Source organism: Dama dama, chromosome 24, assembly GCF_033118175.1.
Source record: "Dama dama isolate Ldn47 chromosome 24, ASM3311817v1, whole genome shotgun sequence".
NCBI classification, from domain to species: domain Eukaryota; kingdom Metazoa; phylum Chordata; class Mammalia; order Artiodactyla; family Cervidae; genus Dama; species Dama dama.
Genome location: NC_083704.1, coordinates 58,203,768 through 58,226,285, shown reverse-complemented (window position 1 = coordinate 58,226,285; position 22,518 = coordinate 58,203,768). Strand labels below are relative to the sequence as shown.

The following is a 22,518-nucleotide window of genomic DNA, read 5'->3' as shown; positions in this document are numbered from 1 at the left end:
GAGCTAGCCTTTATGTCCACATTTGTATACCAGTGATAGTCAGCGGAATAATACTGGAATGGTTAAACAGACCAGGAAACTCATCAGTGGAATATCACACAGCAGTTAAAAAGATATAGTATGAGGCAAAACAGCAAGCTGTAGAACCATATTTAAACTGACATTATTTGATTGTAAAGTCTCTATGTAAAATGAAATAGCTGTTTCTACATATACATACTTATATACATTTCTTTTTAAATGAAAAGAAAAACATTTGGAGAGAAATATAACAAATTCATAATTGTGGTTATGGGCTTCCCTGGTGGCTCAGATGGTAAAGAATCCGCCTGCAATGCGGGAGACCTGGGTTCCATCCCTGGGTTGGGACGATCCCCTGGAGGAGGACATGGCAACCCACAGCAGTATTCTCGCCTGGAGAATCCCATGGACAGAGGAGTCTGGCGGGCTACACTCCATGGGGCCACAAAGAGTTGGACATGAGTGAGTGACTAAGCACACACATGATTGTGGCTACCCTGGAAGGCGGTCTTGGCAGTAGGGACAATACAGATAGTCAGGCGGATTCTAGCTTTGTCTGTGATGCTTGAATTTTTAGAGCAGGAGTTACCCAATAAAAAATAAAAGCAAAGCCAACATTTAGTTAAGAGCTCCAGGTGGCTTCTGGTGGATATGAAAGCTGAAAAAGCAGCAGTGTAACTGCTTCTGCAACCAGCGTTTACCCAGATGAGTCACTGGAAGTATGTGATATACAATGCTGGAAACTCATGTCCATTTACCTTATTTGAATCGTGATAACTTGGAAACCCACAGGGCTTGAAGATACACTTAGTCTGTTGGTATTTTCAGAGCAAGTCAATGTAGCTTCCAGAAGGTAGAAAATGTTAGTTGCTCAGTCGTGTCCAACTCTTTGCGACCCCATGGACTGTAGCCTGCCAGGCTCACCTGTCCTTCACTATCTCCCAGAGTTTGTTCAAACTCATGTCCATTGAGCTAGTGATTGGGGGAGATAAATGTGAATCAAGCTCTCTGGCAATCTCAGACATGGTTAAGCTGCAGGTTTGGGGCAATATAGGCTATCTGTGCTCACACATCTGGTCACAACTGGCTAGATCAGTCATTCCTTAAGTCCGGGGCAGCTTGTACATTACTCATCTTAACACACAGGATGCTTGTGGTCAAGTCATGGAAAGATAATCTCTGCAGGAGCTGTCTGGGTCTAGTGTGAGCCTAGTTCATATTTTCAGCAAAGTAGAGAGGTTGAGAGAAGGGCTTTGAGGGGACAGTCAGGTTCAATGTAGTGCTGCCTACTGTCCAAACTCATAAGCTGGGTTTTTATTTTGGCAGTCTGAGCCCACTGTAGTCAGGTCCTACTGGATGGACGGATGGTAAGGGTCTGGGGGCCTCTGACAGCTGCCTCTGCCCTTGCCGAGGCTCTGCCTTTGCAAGGTGGCTGTGACTATGGCCACCCTATGACTCAGGCCGCCCTGTGTGGCCTGAGAAGGTCTCCCAGCTCTGCCTCTGCTCCTTTTCTATGCTCTTGCCCTCGTCCAGCTTCCCCGCAGCCAGGCTCCTGCTGCCACCACTGGACGCCACCCTTGCCCCTTCTGAGGGGTGGTGCCTTTGGAGCATGCATCTGGGTCTTGAACCACTTTGGACAAGAGGCGGCCTCTTGAAAGTAGTGCAACAGAGTTTTTGGAGGGCCTGGAATGTGCTGGAAACTGCTGAGAGTAGGAAGATAGAGGAATAAGACAAGATGCCCGATGGGGAGTTTAGCAGGACCCAGACATGGACAGATGGATGATCAGATGGATGATCAGATGGATGATCGGGACATGGTGTGTGATGAGCGCAAACCACTCGCATGGGGCTCCTGGCGTGGTGGTCTGGGCACTTGCTTCCTTCTGCTGGGACAAAGCAAGGTCAAGGCTCTTGAAGTCCGCCCCACCAAAACCTCCAGCTTCTTTCTCATCTCTAAGATTGAGAAAGAGCAGAGGGACTTCCCTGGCAGCTGATGGTGAAGACCCTCTGCTTTCAATGCAGAGGGTGCAGGCTCAGTCCCTAGTTGGGAAACTAAGATCCCACATGCTGCCTGGTGCAGCCAAAAAAAGTAAATTAAAAAAAAGAAACAGCATAAACAGCACAGTTGTGTTTTTTCCTGTGGCCACAAGGGGTACATCTTGTCTGGGGCCTCCTGGGCAGGAGGGCCAGGCTCTGTCACGAGTCTCCTCTTTGTATCCCCCCCAAGCCTGAGGCACACTCCCTGCTCTAAATCCCGTTACATGCCCCTGAAACTGCTTCTGGGGGGTTCCCGGGTAGGTGAACATGTGGAGATTTGGGGAGAGGGCCTGGGAGTTCTGCCCTCCTTCCCACATATCCATGCATCTCTTCCATCTGGCTGTTCCTAAGTTAGCATGTGAGTGTGCTAAGTCACTTCAGTTGTGTCCGACTTTTGCCACCCCACGGACTGTCCATGGGATTCTCCAGGCAAGAGTACTGGAGTGGGTTGCCATGCCCTGCTCCAGGAGATCTTCCTGACCTAGGAATCGAACTTACGTCTCTTGGGTCTCCTGCATTGGGAGGCAGATTCTTTACCACTGTGCCACCTGGGAGGCCCTCTTCATTGCCTAGGAGAAGGTATATGTAGGAAGATCAGGAACCCCGGTGTGGACAGAATGGGAGGCTTCAGCATGGCTGAAGTTACTGGCAATCCATAAGAGTTTAACACAGATATGAACTGGCCAACCATGGGTACAGAACAACCACAAGTGTGGAATAACCAGTTCCTAGCACCGAACAGCCAACCACAAGCCAGGGAATAGCTGACCACCAGCACTCAGGAAAGGATGGAGACGAGGACCCCTCTGCCAATACAAGTGCAGAGACAGTGCCAAGGTGGGGAAGACAGCCAAGTGGGTAGAGATGCCAGCCAAAATTTCCTCTGAAACGTCTATCATCTGTGCAAGAAAGTGAGAAACAAGACCAACGGCATTTGTTACCACCAGCTGACACTGAGAGGGCATGAAAATAACAGACAGAATTGGCTGGAGCAGAACCAAGAGACCCAGCCCTGAAGACCTTCGCCCATCCCAGTGCTGCAGTGTACCGGGGGTCCTGGGCCCCTATGGCGATCCACTGCAGCCCCAGAGGAGCCTATGGAGAAACGGCCACCCACACGGTGACCATACGTTATACCAACAGGGCACAAAGACTGCAATTATTACAATAAAATCAACAAGACATGAAAAGAAAATAGAAGAACCTCCTCTGGGAAGGGACCACCAGCACCCTACAAATCTCGTCTGCCTTCTGGATTGCTGGCTAACCTCTAAGGACAAGTGCTGTGTCTTATTCGACTCTGCCTCCCGTCCCTGACCTGGCACCCGGCAGGATAACATTCAGACAGTGCTTACGACCTGCTAGGCAGTGCCGCCTCATTGCATCTCACAGCGCCCCTACGAGGGCAGGCCTACGAGCTCCACTGGAAGATGGACTGAGTCACACAGGAGTGAGGTGACTTCCCCGGGCTCACATAGTTAGTAGGGGAGCCAGGATTTTAACTTCTCGGAGGCCAACTCCAGAGTGAGTGCCCTTGACCGCCGGGCTATGCTGCCTGCAAGACAAGCTGTCTTTAGACATATTTATAGAACCTGACAAATGTGTGAGTGCAGAGAGCTGGCTGCCTTACACAATGTCCTGAAATTTAGGGTCCACGTTGGGTTTCAAAGATGGAGATGTCCAGAAACTCAGAGCGCTCAGGGCACCCAGCCTCGACTAATTTTATCTCTAAAGATACTTCTGCTGGACATCTCTGATGGTACAGTGGGTAAGAGTTCATCTGCCAACGGAGGGAACACAGGTGTGATTCCAGGTCTGGGAAGATCCCACATGCCGCGGGGCAACCAAATCCATGAGCCACAACTACTAAGCCTGTGCTCTAGGGTCCAGGAGCCGCAACTACCGAAGCCTGCGTGCCCTAGAGCCCGTGCTCCAAAACAGGAGAAGCCACCGCAGTGAGAAGCCCATGCACTGCAACCAAGAGTAGCCCCCGCTCGCCGCAACTAGAGAAAAGCCCACCCAAAGCAGTGAAGACCCAGCGCAACCAAAAATAATCAAATCAAATAAAAAAGATACTTCTGCCGGCCAGGTTCACTCAGTCGTCTAGAAAAACGCAAACCCTGCTTGATGTAAAGCCTTGATGCGGCTAAACACATCTAAAGTGCAGTTAACCGCTATTTACCTCAAAACTAAAGCCGTATCCTTCTCGATGCTGGTAGCAGCATGCTTAATGATTTGATCAGATGTAGCTTTCAACCCAGCTGATGTCACAGGAAATAGAATTCATCAGTGGCACTTCACCAAGACTGAGATGGTAAACAAATCCCTCCGTCTTCTACAACTCAAACCCAGTCCATTTCTGATTCCTCTGATGGCTGTTTTCAACATTCTGCTAACATTGTGACAATGGGGTCATCAATGGACATACACACACGTATATGTAACGTAATGCCTTGTACACGGTTCTTGTGAATTAGAAGGAATCTCAAGTCAAGATATGATGGAACTGAAACTTCTCCAGGAGCCGGGCTCCAACTGGGCGCTGAGCGGGCACTCCCAAGACAGCATCAGATGGGCAAATCTGGGAGTGGATCCCGTGTGGTCACTTGGCAGATATTTACCAGGCCTGCCAGTCCAGACTCCCACTTCATTTTCTCTGCCTACTTCCCTACTTCAAATACTGATAAAAATAAGGATGAGAAGCAGCCCGTGGGCAGGATCCATCCTTAGCACATGTCACAGAGGTCCTGGTTCAAGGCCACTTGTCACAACTCACAGACTCCAGCTCACAGACAACCCCCTGGAAGAGCCCCTCTGAATTCATCCTGTACCTTTTTCTCAACATCCACGCCACTCCCCTCCTATGAGGCAAGGGAACCCAGGGAGCAAGTATTAAGGAGGTGCTTGCTGTCAGGGGCTGACCTCATACCGATACAAGGGTCGGGGCTCTGTGAAAGTGTGCTCCTCAGAGCTGGGGCCTCCTCCAATGCTGTTCCCTGGGCACATTGCCTTGCTGTAGTTTCGGCCCTGACAGCCCTTCTCTAGGTTCACGGCATCTCAGTAAATGTCTGTGGAATGATACACAACCTCACTGTCACAGAACCTGGGGTTCTGTGTGGTCCAGAAGCACAGGCTCCAGGCTCTGAGCCTGCTCTGCTCCTGGCAAGCTGTGTGATGTTGGGCTAGTGTCATAACCTCTCTGAACCGTCTGGTTTGTCATCAATAAACAATAACTCTTGGGACTTCCCTGCAGGTAAAGCAGGTAAGAATCTGTCTCCCATGGATTGCAAGAATCCAATGCAAGGGACACAGGCTCGATCCCTCTTCCAGGAAGAGCTTGGGTGCCACTACTCATGAGCAACTACTGAAGCCCGTGCCCCTGAAGCCTGCACTCCCCAGCAAGAGAAGCCCTCACTGTGAGAAGCCGGTGCCCCACAATGGAGGGTAACCCCCACTCACTGAAACTTAGGGAAAGCCTGCTTGTAACAGTGAAGACCCGCGTAGCCAAAAATACACAAACAATTTCAAGTGTTACTAGCACTGATTCACTGGAGGGTCAGTCAAGATGTGAGCTCTAGAAGGTAACCTTCCAATGTCTTCATTAAAAACAACTCAGCACCCTGAACGCAGGATCATCTCAGCTTGTCGTGCTGAAATGGCGGCATGCTCCGCGTTCACCCAGTGACCTGGTGTCACTGCCTTAGCAACGCACTTCCTGAAAGTCTTACAGGGTCCGGAGTCCAAGTGTGACTGACTTACAGACGAGAAGTAGGAAGGAACCTCACCCCAGGCAGAGATTCCAGGAAGGAACGAAGGAGGAGGGGGCGGGGAAGGAAGGTGGGGCTCACTTACTGCTACCATTCTGTGGATGTTGGACGGAAACTTGAAACTGCAGCCGGAGGATGCCTGGATTCTGGGCATCTTGGTCACAGCCCTGCAGAGAGAGGTTGAAGTTCCCGGCCATGTTCCCGGGCTGCTGGTCCTCCAGCTTGAACACCTCGGGGTTGGTGGTGGAGCCCGGGATGTAGTACTCCACCCGCTCCTCCTTCTTCACGCAGTTGGAGACGCTGAACTGGAGGAAGGAGACACTGGCCCGCAGAGGCGCGGGGATGACGAACTGCCACGTCATGAGCTCGTCCTCTGGGAAGCCGTCTGGGTAGTTGGCGGACATCAGAGTGGCCGAGCCCTCACCCTCGAACACAGACTCGATGATGCACAGGCCTGTGGGGGAGGAACCCAAACGAGAGAATAGGAGGTGATTACACTCTGCCTTGGTCATTCATGGCTGGAGGGACCAGGGTTAGAGAAGAGGTGAAGGGCAAGGTCTCAGATCCTGAGCACTGGGTCTGGATATGGCATGTTTATACTCAAGGTAGAGGAGATCAAACCAGTCAGTCTTAAAGGAAATCAACCCTGAAGATTCACTGTGAGGACTGATGCTGAAGCTGAAGCTCCAATACTTTGGTCACCTTTCATTGGAAAAGACCCAGATGCTGGGCAAGATTGAGAGCAAGAGGAGAAGGGGATGACAGAGGATGAGATGGTTGGATGGCATCACTGACTCGATGGACATGAATTTGAGCAAACTCTGGGAGTGATGGATAGGGAAGCCTGGCGTGCTACAGTCCACGGGGTCGCAAAGAGTCGGACACAACTAAGCAACTGAACAAGAGAGTGAGAATGAGGATACATCAGCATGTATGAGTAAATGTTTAATAACCAGCCCAGCAGGGGCAAAAAATAAAGCCCTAATTTGTGGTGTCTGCCCACTTCCTTGGTGTAAAGACTCCCACTATTACTGTTTTCAAACTGCCAACAGAAGACGGATGAACGTGGAGGTGGGAAGTGATGGACAGCCTCTCCCATAACACAGGGTTTTTACCATACAGATCCAATCGGCATACTCCCCCTCAGAGCATAGAGAAGAGTAAACTGCAGTACATTAACTAAGAAGGGATGAGCTTCAAGTTCTTATTACCTTTGCTCCTAATTTATCTAGTTATAAGTTTATATAGTTTTAGTAACTGTTCTGTTTACTACCAGCTCACAAAATTCCAGAACACTTAGCAATTTGCACTCAGAGCTGCTGTGAGCCAGCTTTGGCACACCACCACCGATATGATTCTAGAAAATAGGAAAGAGACGGAAGACAGGACAAAGACAGAAGAAGCAGAGTCACGGAGCGGTAGGTCTGTGCAGCCAGTCCCGTTCTATTTCTTGAACACAAGTCTCACATACCGAGGACAAAGGAAAGAGTCACCACCTGGTCTGTGTACCAGAGAAGGGTGGGTTCACTCCAGGCGGCCCGTGTGCTCACAAGAGTGGGATGTGCTTTAAGGGGTCAGATGGAATCACAAAACTGCCGCCATCAGACCATTTATGATGGAGAGCGAGGCTGATTTTGTAGGTTTCACCCTCAGCCACTAGTGGGGGAGACGGGGGTGGGCCAGCTCACGTTTTATCGACAAGCGGTTTGCGATGCTGAAGCCAGAGACGTTTCTGTTGTGGAACCACGGCAGGTCCAAGGCCAGGTTCACCCCCTCTTGCATCTTGATCCGGGACACAGTGCCGTTGCCGCAGAAGGTCCCGATCTTGACCATCGTGCTGGCGTCGACGCGGCCGCTGATGCGGTGAGTGACTCCATCCGGGCAGCTCTCCGCCGGCCCGATCTGCCTCAGGCGTGACAGGGAGAACTGCAGCTCGAGACTGACGTTCTTGCTCGCCTTGATGTCCCAGATGAAGGTTCTGTTGAGGGTGGGCAACACCGACGTGGAAGGCTGAAGATGAACCTCCCCAAAGGGACACTGGCCCGACACGCAGTCTGAAACACAGTCACAAAATGGTCTGGTCACAAACGCTACAGGGCCCCCCTCACTGCCCCCCTCCTCAGCCCCTGCAGTGCAGGGGTCCCCAACCTCTGGGATCTAACGCCTGATGATCTGAGGTGGCGCTGATTTGGTAATAGTAGAAATATTCATGTTGTGTAGCAGGGGAAAAAAAGACCCTGATGCTGGGAAAGATTGAGGACAGGAGGAGAAGGGGGCGGCAGAAGATGAGACAGTTGGATGGCATCACCGACTCAATGGCCATCAGTTTGAGCACATCTGGGGAGATGGTAAAGGACAGGGAAGGAAGCCTGGCATGCCGCAATCCATGGGGTTGCAAAGAGCCAGATGCAACTGAGCGACTGAACAACAAATGGCAGAAGCCAACACTACACTGTAAAGCAATCATCCTCCAATTAAAAATAAATACTTTTTTAAAAGATAAAAAAATCAAAATAAAAGCTAAAAAAATAATAGAAGTAAGGTGCACAATAAATGTAATGCCCTTGAATCATCCCCAAACCATTCCCCCACCGCCCCCAGTCTCCTGGTTATGTGAATGTTGCCTGCCAATAGCTCAGGAGGGTGTCCCTCTCTGGGGAAGTGCCTTGGCTGGAGGGAACTGCTCCTGAGAGATTTCCCTGTCCCCAGACTTGCATCCCCTCAGAGGGTGGCAGCCCAGAGATCTTCAGTTGTGTCCGACTCTTTGTGACGCTATGAACCACAGCTCACCAGGCTCCCCTGTCCATGGGATTCTACAGACAAGAACACTGGAGTGGATTGCCATGCCCTCCTCCAGGGGATCTTCCCAATCCAGGGATCAAACTTGCGTTTCCAACGTCAGCAGGTGCGTTCTTTATCACAGGGCCACAGGGGAAGCCCCAGTCAGTCACCACCCAGCCTGAGTGAAAAGCCTGATTCTCTGCCCCTTTTCACATGACCCAGCCTGGCAATTGCCACTCAAGCTCCAGTTCAGCCTGCAGCTAAAACCACAAGTACTTTACACATTTCATCCTGTTTCCTCACTTCTTCACAGGCTTCTTCCTACAGGAACTCTCCTTTCTTTAAGAGTTGTTTTCTTTTCTGGACCTTTTATTTTTTAAAGTCTTTATTGGATTTGTTACAATATTGCTTCTGTTTTATGTTATGGTCCTTTTTTTTTTTTTTTTTTTAAGCTGAGAGGCATGTGGGACCTTAGCTGTCCAACCAGGGATCAAACTTGTACCCCCTGCCCTGGAAAGGGAAGCATTGACCACTGGACCTCTAGGAGAGTCCCTCCCCCAGGGAACTCTCTTGATACTGACTTAAAGACAAGAATCCCCATGTCAGGCTTTGCTTCCAGTGGACCAGACCAAAGTCACCACCTAACTACATGTCTCCCCCACTTTTTTGCAAGTTCGCTTTATACCACTTCACTTTTATGAAAGACTCACATTAGTAGGTGTTTCCACGAACCAAAATAAATCCAAAGAGAATTTTTGCTTTTATGAAAAAAGGTGGAAAGCGAGGACAGCGTTTGGCGTTTATTTTGCAGGGAGCCATTAGAGAGGCAGTGGGCATGGGCATTGCTCTCTCTCCCCTGGAATGACACTCAGCCTCTCAGCATCAAGCCATCACAGCTCTGTACTGTATCTGTGAGCATCTGTGCTTTATTTCAAATTACTCTGTGCCTCCATTAGCAAAATATGTCCTATGGTAATTGCTGCTTCCAGTTACACCATTCCAGCTTGTGAAAAAAGTGTCACAGGAACTCTGCTTTTGAAGAGCAGAAGAAACCAGCACTGTTTTCCAGATTAAGTTAGTGGAGTCCAGCTCGTGGCTCCATTATCAGCCCCCCAGAGGGGGATTGTGCTTGGGGATGTCCTACCTCCTTGATCCCGAAGGAGTCATGACTTCATAATTTTTCAGGCATTGCGCCAAGCTCTACCCTTTAAAACTGGTTTTGCCATGAGTGCAGTCATCAACAGATGGAGCATGCCCTGAGTGTACAAGCCCTTAACGGCTGGAACCCAGAGGCCAGGTCATCTTCTGGCCTCCTGGATTTAATGCTGGTATGTTATTACCACTGCTGTTGAATCCTTTCCCCCAAGGCTAATGCCTAATGACATCCTTTGATGTACTTTGTTTCATAAACCTTTTTAAAACAAAGGGAGAATTTTCAGTGAGGTGGATTTAACTAGACTCTGTCTTACAGAGTAAGTCAGAAAGAGGAAAAACAAATATCGTATATTAATGCATATATATGGAATCTAAAAAAATGATAGTGATGAACCTATTTGCAGGACAGCAGATAGAGACGCTGTCAGAAATAGAGAGTGAGGGACAGGAAGGCCTGACGTGCTGCAGGCCATGGGGTCGCAGAGTCAGACACGACTGAGTGACTGAACCACAACAGAGATGCAGACACCAAGAACGGACTTGCGGACACAGCGGGGGAAGGAGAAGGTGGATGAACTGATAGAGGAGCATTGACATGTACACACGGCCGTGTGCAAAATACATAGCTAGCAGGGAGCTCAGCTCGGGGCTCTGTGATGGCCGAGAGGGGTGCGAGGGAGGCTCAAGAGGGAGGGGGTGTATGTATACACACTGATTCACGTTGTCACCCAGCAGAAAGTAAGACAACAGGTAAAGCAATCAAACTCCAATTAAAAAGAAATTAGAAACAAAAGCAAACAACGGGAGAAACGTTGTCTCAGGGAGGCACCGAGGAAAAGCAGGCAGTGTGGCTTTTCTTGTCTCGGAGCACAGGCAATCTGAAAGGTGCAAAGCACTCTGGCCACTGTAACAATCATCGGCAAGTTTTTATTGCTGCTCTGGGGGAGTATGTGAAACTACTGCCAACTCGAAAAGGACTTACGGGAGAATTTCAGAGCTGTCAAGGACCTCTGCGGTCACACATCAAGCCTCTCATTTTTTGCAAAGAGCCCTGGAGTCCGGGTGGCTTGTGTGGTGCTCGCAGTGCGCACACTCCCAGGATGAAAGCCCAGACTGTTGTTTGTTACTTGTGCTCCTGCCTGTGCTCTGCACTGCTCAAGTGATAAAGCAAGGTTAGATAACGAGGTGATGAATGCAGCTAAAATTAGGTTTTGTGTGTACGCAAAGATAGTATCAACGTTTTGGAGCTCACAGAAACATCACTGTTTGCATTAAGCCAGGTCTACTTTTCAGCTACACCTCCCATGTGGCTTGGAGTGGCTCCTACTGGCTTCTATGTTCTTATGGGATCACTTAACCCAACTAAGGCAGTGATTCTGACTTAATTCCATACCAAGTACCTGGAGCAAAAAAGCTCCGTCTCTCAGCCACAGCTCTGCCACCAGTCATGTGACCCTGCGGGTGTCAGGTTGTGTGGACATTTTTTAATGTGTTGCTAAGAGCTTTGTTTTCAGAATGGACACACAAGTTCAGTTCAGTTCAGTGGCTCAGTTGTGTCCGACTCTTTGCGACCCCATGAGCTGCAGCACACCAGGCCTCCCTGTCCATCACCAACTCCTGGAGTCCACCCAAACCCATGTCCATTGAGTCAGTGATGCCATCCAACCATCTCATCCTCTGTCGTCCCCTTCTCCTCCTGCCCTCAATCTTTCCCAGCATCAGGGTCTTTTCAAATGAGTCAGTTCTTCGCATCTGGAGGTCAAAGTATTGGAGTTTCAGCTTCAACATCAGTCCTTCCAATGAACACCCAGGACTGATCTCCTTTAGGAGGGACTGGTTGGATCTCCTTGCAGTCCAAGGGACTCTCAAGAGTCTTCTCCAACACCACAGTTCAAAAGCATCAATTCTTCTCTGCTTAGCTTTCTTTATAGTCCAACTGTTACATCCATACATGACTACTGGAAAAACCATAGCCCTGACTAGATGGACCTTTGTTGACAAAGTAATGTCTCTGCTTTTTAATATGCTGTCTAGGTTGGTCATAACTTTCCTTCCAAGGAGTAAGCATCTTTTAATTTCATGGCTGCAGTCACCATCTGCAGTGATTTTGGAGCTTCCAAGTCTTCAGTTCCCCATCCAGTGTAAAAAGGTTTAAATAACTCAAATGATTCCTTATCCAGAGGATGGAGAAGCATCATTTCTGAAGTGAGTCACACCTCAGTTACCCAGCACAGACTTCTACTTTCATTAGCTTTAATGGAGTCATTCAAGAAGGGACGACATTGTAAATCAGTTATATCTAATATAAAATAAAATTTAAATTTCTTTTTTTAAAAAGAAGGGATGACAGCAGAGGGGCTAAAATTTGAAACTTTCAGAATGTTTATTCAGAAGGGTTTTTAAAAACCAGAGGTAAGCAGAACACTGAACTTGATTCCAGTGTGTAGATTTATAATTCTAAAAATGTTATTTTCATATCATTTTCAAAAATTGTGAGCATGGGTTTTTATTATTCAGGAAACTGTGTGTGGTCTGTGTGTTGGACGGGTCTCATGAGATGTGTCTTGTGAGATGTGATTGTGGAATCTTTTTCCTTTTTCAAGATGGCAGTCATTTTCTTAACTGATTATAAAAGCAATGTCTGCTTGTAAAAAAATGACATTACAGAAGAACAGAAAGAAGACAATGGATGTCACCTGTTCCCCTCCCCTACTCACTAGAGAAACAATATAAGGATAGCATTTTGGTGTTTAACTGTCCAAACTTGAGGCTCTGTATGATTCTATGTATTTAATAAAGTAAAATTAAACTATACAAGGGCTTCCTTGTATAGTTTAGTGGTAGAGAATCTGCCTGTCAAGCAGGAGACCCAGGTTTAATCCCTGGTTTGGGAAGATCCCCTGGAATAGGAAGCGGCAACCCACTCCAGTATTCTAGCCTGGAAAATCCCATGGACAGAGGAGATTGGTGGTCTACAGTCCATGGGGTCCAAAATGAGTCAGATACAACCTAGTGACTAAATAACAACAAACTATATGAACTTTTCTACTGAAAGTTGCATTGTTTTGCATGAGACAAAACGACCAGGGGTATCTTTCCATGTCAAACATTAATACATAGATTTCCTTCATTCTTTTAATAGCAATACACCATTCCTTTGAATTCTAAGTATATCAACAGTCTCCTCACCTATGCAAAAGCTTCATTGACATTTTAATTGTAATTGACTTAAACTCATAACTTAATTTTAGAGAGACACAACACAAAAAAATACTGAGATTTCCATCAGGTACCATGGGAACATCTTTCCATTTACTTACGTTTTCTCTTTGGTCTTTCAGCAAAATTGTATATTTTGCTACATATACATCCTATGTATTTATTAAGATTATCTCTAAATACTTAAACAGAACTTTTGAATACTGGTGACCAAAAGCATGCACAGTGGGAATCCTTATGTTGTTCCCTGTTTTATTGGTAACGCTTCTATGTCTGACAGTTAAATATACTTGTTATTGGTTTTTTTTGGCCACATTGTGCAGCAAGCGGAACTTCCCCTATCAGAGATCAAATCCATGCCCTCTGCAGTTGAAGCATGGAGTCTTAACCACTGGATCGCCAGGGAAGTCTCTGCTGTTGGTTTTTGATGGATACAATTTATTAGATTAAGAAAACATTCCTCTATTTCTGGGTTACTAAGAGTGTTTTTGGGCTTCCCTGGTGGCTCAGCGGTAAAGAAGCCTGCAATGCAGGAGATGCGGGTTTGATCCCTGGGTTGGGAAGATCCCCTGGAGGAGGGCATGGCAACCCACTCCAGTATTCTTGCCTGGAGAGTCCCATAGACAGAGGAGCCTGGTGGGTTATAGTCCATAGCGTTGCAAAGAGTCGGACATGACTGAAGTGACTGAGCATGCACGCCAGACCATTTTATTAAAATCATTTAAAATCATCTATTAAGATGATCAAGTGTGGGCCTCCCTGGTGGTCCAGTGGTTAAGAATCCATCTGCCAATGCAGGGGACACGGGTTCAATCCCTGGTCTGGGAAGATTCCACATGCCACGAGGCAACTAAGCCCATGAGCCAAAACTACTAAGCCCATGAGCCTACAGCCTGTGCTCCGCAACAAGAGAAGACACTGCAGTGAGAAGCCCGAACACTGCAATCAAGAGTGACCCCCACGCTCTGAAATGAGATAACCCATGCTCAGCAACGAAGACCCAGCACAGCCAAACATAAATAAACACAATTGAGAAAAAAAAAAAAAATCAAGTGCAATTCTTCCCTTTCACATATTCACATGCTGCAGTACATTGAGTTGATTGGCTAATGGTTAGAACGATCCTGTTTTCCAACAAGTCCTCCTGCTCTTGTTGCTTTGGTCTTTCTATGCAATTTTTGGATTTGATATACTTCTATTTTACTTAGGATTTTGGTGGCAAAGCATATTCATAAGAGATTAGTCTATTTTCTTTTTACGCAGTGAAAGAGTTTGACATCAGGGTTTTAAGGACCTTAGAAAATGAACTGTGAAACTTCGCCTCTTTCATTGTTCTAGATAGGGATTTGACAAACCACAGCTCATAGGCCCAATCCAGTCAAACATCTGTTCTTGTAAATAAACACAGGATGTTCATTGTCCATTTGTTTATCTATTGTCTATGGTTGGTTTTGTGCTATCATAGCAGAGTGGAGGAGTTGTGACAGACACCATCTGGCATATAACGTCTAAGATATTTACTCTCTGGCCTTTTACAAAAAAAGGTTTATCAACCTTCCTCTGGAATTGTTTAAATAACACAGAAATTATCTGCTACTTGGAGTTTTATAGGACACATCTGTGAAATCATCTCTGACAAACCCAAACCCTTACTCCTTCACATTGGACATTTTTTCCAGTCTCCTCCTTGATTATATACGTATTCACGTTTCCTCCCTTTCTTTGAGTCAATGTGGCCCAGTAAATTTTCCCTGGAAATCATTTTGTCATTCAAATTTTCACAATTATTATCAGTCTCTATTATAGTTTCAGCAATCTGCTTTCTATATGTCATTAAATCCACATGTATATATTCATTGTTAAATATTTGCAATTTCTCTTTCTTCTTTCCTGGAGACTAGTCAGAGATTTGTCTATTTAATGGGCCTTTGCAAAGAACCAGGTTTTGGCTTTAGTTATAAACACTTTTTTTTGGCTGCACTGGGTCTTCATTGCTGTGTGTGGACTTTCTTTAGTTGTGTTGAGTGGGGGCTACCCTCTAGTTGCAGCACATAAGCTTCTCACTGCAGTGTCTTCTTCTGTGGTGGAGCACAGCCTCAGTAGTTGTGACGCATGGGCTCAGTTGAACTAGAGATTGAACCCATGGCCCCTGCATTGGCAGGCGGATTCTTAACCACTGGACCACCAGGGAAGTCCATAAACATAGTTTTTAAAACTGCTTTTAAGTACTTTAATTTCTCTTTTTATTTTTATGAATTCTTTCTTCTCAAGGTTTATTTTATTCTTCCTCTTCCTTCATGATCTATTCCAATTCATCTATTTTCAGTTAAAGGTGAAGAAATTTTCTCAGTATGACTTTGATTACGTCAAAATAGTGTTCTCATTGTTGTTAACATATCTATTAGTTCCTCATTGGCATACCACCTTAAAATAATTGTGAAAGTATACCTTTAATTCTTTCTGCCTGATTAGTATTTCTTACGCCAATCCCCTATCCCAAACTCAAGTTATCATTAATAATGCCAAGTATCTGTAGTTTATTGAATGCCAGTATGTCATACACCTCAATCCATGATTTTATTTCATCCCGAAAACATCCCTATTGGTTGGTACAATGACTCTTGTTTTACAGACTAGAAAACTAAATCGCAAAGCAGGTAAGTAACTTATATGAAGCCATGCAATCAAGGCACATGATCAGTCGCCCTGGTACTTGAAGTCAAACCAGGTCCCTCAGCCTGCAAAGCTGCTGTTTTTTTTCCCCACTGTAACTAGTGGATCCACCGCCCCACTCTTATCTCCTCAATCTTCCAATTCTTCTGTCCTCCAGCTCCCTTGACTTCCGCTCCTGCTCAGCCAGATGTTTTTAGCACATCAGACGGAGCATCACCCGAGGATCCAAAGCTCTGCCATGAGACAGTGTGGCACAGTGGCCACAGGCAGACACTCTGTATCCAGAATTCCAGAATGCTTGGGGTTCCTGTCTTGCTGAGACACAAAGTCTCAGCAAAGTGACTTCCTTTGAGAACTTCTCTTAGGGCTGCTTTGAGGATTAAAAGGAAAAAAAAAAACCAAACCTGAAACCATGCAAAATGCTTAGGACTGTGACTGGCCACATAAAAGCTAAAGAGAGTGCAGAATTTCAGAACAGGTCTCACCTCTCTAGCAGTAGAGGCTGGGTTAGCTTGGAAAGAAGAGACAGGGAGGCCAAAGAGTCCACGAGTGAGTACTTACCGATATTCTTCTGGATCTCAATAACAAAGTAATTATGTGGATCCTGGCAGCTAAAGGAAAAGACCTTTTTCTCTCCGGCTTTGATGGACAGGGTGGTTTCCCATCTTTTAGAAATGATGTAACAAAGTTTCACTGGCAGAGTCTGGGTCCCGGGCTTCAGGAGGACTGTGATTCCGCTTCCACGTGGCAGATCAATCTCATAAGCTTCAGAAGGAAAGAAGGGAGAAAAATAATAGAGTGAAGAGAATGAATTAGGGCTGCCTACTTGCTGCCATCCCCTCAGCTGGTCCAGGAGGATGGTCTCCTGAACCCTTTTATTCCTTCCTCCAGGTCTGAGAAGCAGGGTGATGCCAAATGACAGTATCATCCTTACCTGTGGACAAGAACCTGGCCACTCTGGGCTAGGCCCTGATGTGCATCTCTGATATGGCTTATTCATTTCTCGAAAGATTAAAAGCATTATACGATGTTCTAGATGTCCAGAACAGTATGTGTTCAGATACCCTTATCTGTGCAATATTAAGTAGAAACTGCCATATCTCTTCACAGTACGACTGTAGGTACAGTCCACACATAGAAACTGTCTTTCTGTAGAGACACATGTTTATGTGTAAAAAGCTGCTGTCCACTGCCCAGGACGCCTCATATGCCCTGTGCACACATATATGCAGTAGTGGAGGCTGGGTAAACTTGCACAAATTAGATATAAACATACTGATCGATGAACTTGGCAAGTCAGAACCAAACACTGCTCAGACCTCAGACTGGCGCTCAGCAAAATTATGTGAGCAAACTGTAGCAAGCAAGACAGATGGGGGTTGGTTACTAAACAGAGAAGTGGGTGCATCCGGGTCAAGATGAACCAGTCCCATCTCCTTCCCATTCCCTCTGCTTGAGGGATTTTTAGGTCCTCCCAGGCCAAAAAGAAGAGCTGTTTTTCTCCTTAGTGATCCCTGTTCCTTCCTGGACTTGGGTGCTGACTGTGGTCTCTGGGTGGCTGACGGGCTGGGTACAGAGAATGGGGGGACAGTCTTCTGGAGGAGGGAACCATGGGGCTCGTCACTCCTCTGCCCCACCATGTTTGGCACAAACAGCTGCTTGGCGCCTGTTATGGCACCTTGTTCACAGAGGTGCTCCCACCTTGTTCACAGAGGTGCTCCATAACCGTTTAGCCAGTGAACAGCAGTTTAACCAAAACCTTTCCTTTCCCCTTTCCTTTAAAAAATTTTTAGAATAAAATTTATTGAGATATAATTTACAGACATTAAGAAGGACCTAAAAGACTTTTGACACATGAGTATACATGTGTATACCACCACGATCAAGATATAAAAATGTTCATCATCCACAAAAGCTCCCTCAGCGCACTTAGCCACCGACCTCCACTCCTGGCCCCAGAAAACTATCAATTAGTTTTCCCTGACGTAGACCTTCCTGCAAAGCAGCAGCTGGCTGCTTTTGCTCAGCATGTCTGAGGGTCACCCACATTACTGCATGGATCTGAGGTTTGTTCCTTTTCATCGCTGCATAGTATTCCATTGTCTGGAGAGACTGCAATCTATTCATCTGGGCACCCAGTCAGTGACAATTGAGTTCTTTCCAGTTTTTGACCAACCACATGACTTCATTTTCCCAGAACTGCAAGCCTGCTCAAGAGCTGTACTCACTTCTCCCACTCAAGGCACACATGTGCCTGTGTTCCCACCTCCCAGTTGCTGTGTGCCATCAAACATCTGGATTTTTGTCAACCTCCTCTGAACCCCCTCCCCCTCATTCACTCTATGCCAGCCCCACCTGCCAGCTGCTCTTTATACAGGGGTGGAAATTGATCTCCCAACCTGAGATAATGAAACAGAGCAGGACCATATGGTCCTTGTGCCACACCCCCCCACCATGTCCTCTGCCTGCCTTTTGCCTTTCGTCAGACTTCAGTCAAAGAACAAGTTTAATCAGAGAAGTGAGAAATGTGGAAACAAAGTCAAAGACGACTAAATAATAATAATGTAGTCATTAAGCACAGTCAAGGACCTTTAGTTCTTTCTCAAGGGCTGTAGATAATATTCTGAGTGTATCCTGTGAGCTGTCTTATAGATGCCAAAACCCCAGGTGGAGAAGTTAATTACATGATGAACAGACTACACCCAGGGCTTGAGCTGCCACAGTTCTGAGAACTGACCACAAAGAAATGGGAACAAGTGCAACCCGCAACTGAAGATTAACTGTACCTAAAACAACCAAGATGATGCTGGTCAGACCACTGATGACCAATCTGAAGCTATTAGAGATGACTGTGCTGTTTCTGCATGAAGTCCCCCACCCCTGCCTGTCGGTGGTGGGAGGAGTTGGCCTTTGCACAGATGTCTGCCACCCTCCCCCTACAGTTGCCGCCACCTGAAATAAAACAAACTTTCCTTTCCACCAACCTGGCCTGTTTATTGGCTTTTGAGCAACAAACAGCCAGACTACCCCCCGCCCCTGCCCCAACTCCTTTCGGTAACAATAATGAACTGCAAATATTTCCTCCAGGTTATGAGGGAAGAACTTTACCCTCTGGGCCTCTGTTCCTTCCTTTGTAAAATGAGGAGGTTGGGTTAGACTAGCTCTACCTTCCCAGGCAGCTCACCTATGATCAGTATCCAAGGATATAAGAGAGCGATTTTGCCAATGTAAGCATTCCCAACTACCACCCAGCGGTGACACATGTCTCAAAGCATAGGGGCACCGGCACAGCTGGCTTCGTTACTTTGTTTCCAAGAGGGCTCAGGTTTTGCATGTTTTGGAGCAGGACCTCCTATCTCTCTACCCTCAGCTTGTATCCCTCTCCACCTCGGTCACTGAGCATGGGCTACCTTTGCCCTTTTTCCTGAACTCGTCAAGCCTCTTTGCTACCTCAGGGCCTTTGCATGTGCTGGTCCTGATTTTTATAATGCTCTTTCTCTAGCAAAAGCTGGTTCCTTTTTGTTTTTTGGGGTCTCAGCTCAAAGATCACCTCCTCAGAGCTGTCCTCCCTGACCAGTTACCCAAAGTGTTCGCCCCACCCCTAACCCAGCAGTCCGGCCCCTGCCTTTTATTCATCCTCTGACAGGACCCATGTTACTCATTTCCGCCTCCCGAGACCAGAATACGAGCTGCTGCCCACAAGAAGGCAGCCGGAGTTTACCTGTCTTCCTTGGTGATAGCCTTAGGACCCAAACGGTGCCTGTTGGGTGCCCTCATGGACGCAGAATTGATGACTCGCCTGACAGCACCATATAAAATCTCCACATTCTTGTCTTTGCACCATTTAGTTTCTCATAGACTTATCACCATTTCTGTGTTTCAGTTAGGGCTATAAATCTTAGTGGGACTCTTTAGTTCCTTATAAATCAGGGACACTGAGCTTTATAATTAATCGTTTCAGAAAGGGAAAACATCCTCTGAGGCAGAAGTTTCTTTACTTACTGCTTCATCTTCAGGCAGCATGGCCTTTGAGAATCTTCTGAGAGAGGGGGGAAGGCCCAGGGGTTCTTTAAGATACTAGATTAAAAATGAATCCAGGGACTTGCCTGGTGATCCAGTGGCTAGGGCACCATACTCCCAATGCAGGGGGTCTGGGTTCAACCCCTGGTTGGGGAACTAGATCCCACAAGCCACAGTGAAGTTCTGGTAGAGCCAAATAAATAAAATTTTAAAAAAGAAATATTTACAAAAATGAGTCCAGATGCATGAACAGAAACCCAGGGGGCAGATGTATATCTGAACTGAATATGTAAACCCTTGCCTTCTTTTTCTGTAATCACCAAAAAAGGTTTCACCATGTTATTTGTTGGAAAAAAAAAAAAAAATTTGACACCTAGTCTTCGTGGCCCCCAACCCTGGGCCTCCAGGGGGGCTAACTCATTGTCCAGTGAAGCTGCAATTTGTCTCAGGGCTGCAGCCTGGCTGGCTAGGTTACCAATTTCTTTCTCATTTCTCCTCTTTGGTAAAAATATTCAAAAATTCTTGACTCTTACAATTACTGTATTTTGGGTTTTTTTTTTTTTTTTTGACCATGCCTTGAAGTTTGTGGGATCTCAGTTTCCTGACCAGGGATTGAACTTGGGGCCCCCTGCAGTGGAAGGGCAGTGTCCTAACCACTGGACCTCCAGGGAATTCCTGATTACTGTTATTAATTGACTGTTAGACCCTAAGTAGATCAGTGGTTCCCTAAGATTGGAGGTGGGAGGAGGGGATGGAAACAAAGAAGGCAGAGGAGCCTGTGTAGGATGAAATAACCATTCTGTATCTTGACCACGATGGTGATTATAGGCAGCACACAAATGCCGAAAGTCATCAAACTGGGCACTTGAAATTGGTAAAGTTTACTATGCGTAAGCTATGCCTTAATAAATAAAAAAAAGAGGGAAAACTTGTGTTAGAAAGATTGTGTTTCTGCACAAAGTAGGCACTTAATAAATGAAAAGAAGAATAATCATGACCACAGTTAAAATATGGTTTAATAATATTTTGAGGTGGGCTGAGTTTCTCCCAAAGTAAGTGTAATAATTTCATATAGCTTTAAATTAGATCTTGAGAAGAAAAGGCTGATCTCACTAACATTTCTCTACTCAAATCTTCTCTCCTGCTTTTCAGCAGTACCCCAAATAACTCTGCATTTATGACTCTCTATCCCATTATCAACGACAGCCAAAGAAAAATGTATGAGCTCTTTCAGAAGTTCACTGTTTTTTCTTTTTTCTTTTTGTTTTTTCTTTTAATTCTTTGAAGTCACCTATTCATTCGAACTTTTCTAGGGTCATATGACAAAGGCCCATATAGTCAAAGCTATGGTTTTTCCATTAGTCATGTACGGATGTGAGAGTTGGACCATAAAGAAGGCTGAAAACCAAAGAATAGATGCTTTCGAACTGTGGTGTCAGAGAAAACCCGAGAGTCCCTTGGACTGCAAGATCAAACCAGTCAATCCTAAAGGAAGTCAACCCTGAATATTCACTGGAAGGACTGATGCTGAAGCTGAGACTCCAATACTTTGGCCACCTGATGCGAAGAGCCAACTCACTGGGAAAAACTCTGATGCTGGGAAAGATTGAGGGCAGGAAGAGAAGGGGGCGACAGAGGACGAGATGACTGGATGGCATCACCAACTCAATGGACATGAGTTTGACCAAGCTCCGGGAGATAGTGAAGGACAGAAAAGCCTGGAATGCTGCAGTCCATGGGGTGACAAAGAGTCAGACATGAGTGAGCAACTGAATAACAACAACAACTATGTTCCAGGGACCATCCTTGGTGCAAATGATTTGATAAAAGCAGCCAGAATCCAAGTCCTCTGGGGGTTAATAGTCTAGACTAAATGATCTGTGAAGGGCTTTAAAAACAATAAAGTTCTAAGTCAGAATAGGCCCCTGTGGGACCTGGGAGTCTGAACGGGAAACTTTTTTTTTTTTTAATCTCTACAGTAGGAGGAAGGGATTCCCTTTTATTTTTTTCTCCAGATGGAAAGCCAAATGTCCCAACGCTAATGACTGAGTATGCCAGTTCTTCCTTAATGAATTGCTGATGCTACTTCTGTTGTTGTTTTATTTTGAGGTCTAAATAACCCAGGTTTTCATCCAAACTCATTTTGGAAATAAAGCAGATAAAGCCTTGTCAGATGAGTTAAATGATTCACTTGGGTGGACTTTTAACATCTAACCGTGTTTCTTCACTCTGACTTTGAGATGAACAACCTGGAATGCTCTATGGTCAGGCCCTAGTTCATCTCTCTCCTTGAGTGCCCCAGACCAGAGGATCCCCCCTGGTCCAGAGCCCAGTTCAGTTCAGTTCAGTTGCTCAGTTGTGTCCAACTCTTTGCGACCCCATGGACAGCAGCACACCACGCTTCCCTGCCCATCACCAATTCCCAGAGCTTACTCAAACTCATGTCCATCGAGACAGTGATGCCATCCAACCATGGGTCTGGAGCCCAGGCAACACTGAAGGCCTTACCTGCCTTTGCAGCAGGAGGGGATCTTTTATTACATGCTCTTCTCATGTGGCCAAGGCCACATCACCCACTGGCCTGTCATTTTCAACTACTCCCCCCTCATCCTCAATGATTACCATACCAGCTGGAGGGGGACAGCCAGAGGGAGAAGATAATGATTCAACCATGTATATATGTGAAACCTGGACCCTCTTTACCCAGCCCCCCACCAATGCTAACCCCTTGTGTGTGTGCTCAACTGCTCAGCTGTGTCCGACTCTTTGCCACTCTTTGGACTGTAGCCTGCCAGGCTCCTCTGTCCATGACATTGTTAATGGCAACCCATTCCAGTACTCTTGC

The 22,518-nt window shown here is 46.4% G+C and overlaps 1 protein-coding gene across 1 annotated transcript in view; it reads right to left on the bottom strand.

Moving 5' to 3' along the window:
* CDCP1 (CUB domain containing protein 1) overlaps positions 1-22,518 on the bottom strand; it is a 57,119-nt gene that overhangs the window by 13,782 nt on the left and 20,819 nt on the right. The window contains exons 2-4 of the mRNA XM_061128833.1: positions 16,215-16,418; positions 7,514-7,879; positions 5,911-6,279 (exon numbers count right to left, since the gene is read on the bottom strand). Of these exons, the coding sequence (XP_060984816.1) occupies positions 5,911-6,279; positions 7,514-7,879; positions 16,215-16,418 (939 nt within the window). The remainder of the gene's footprint in view (positions 1-5,910; positions 6,280-7,513; positions 7,880-16,214; positions 16,419-22,518) is intronic.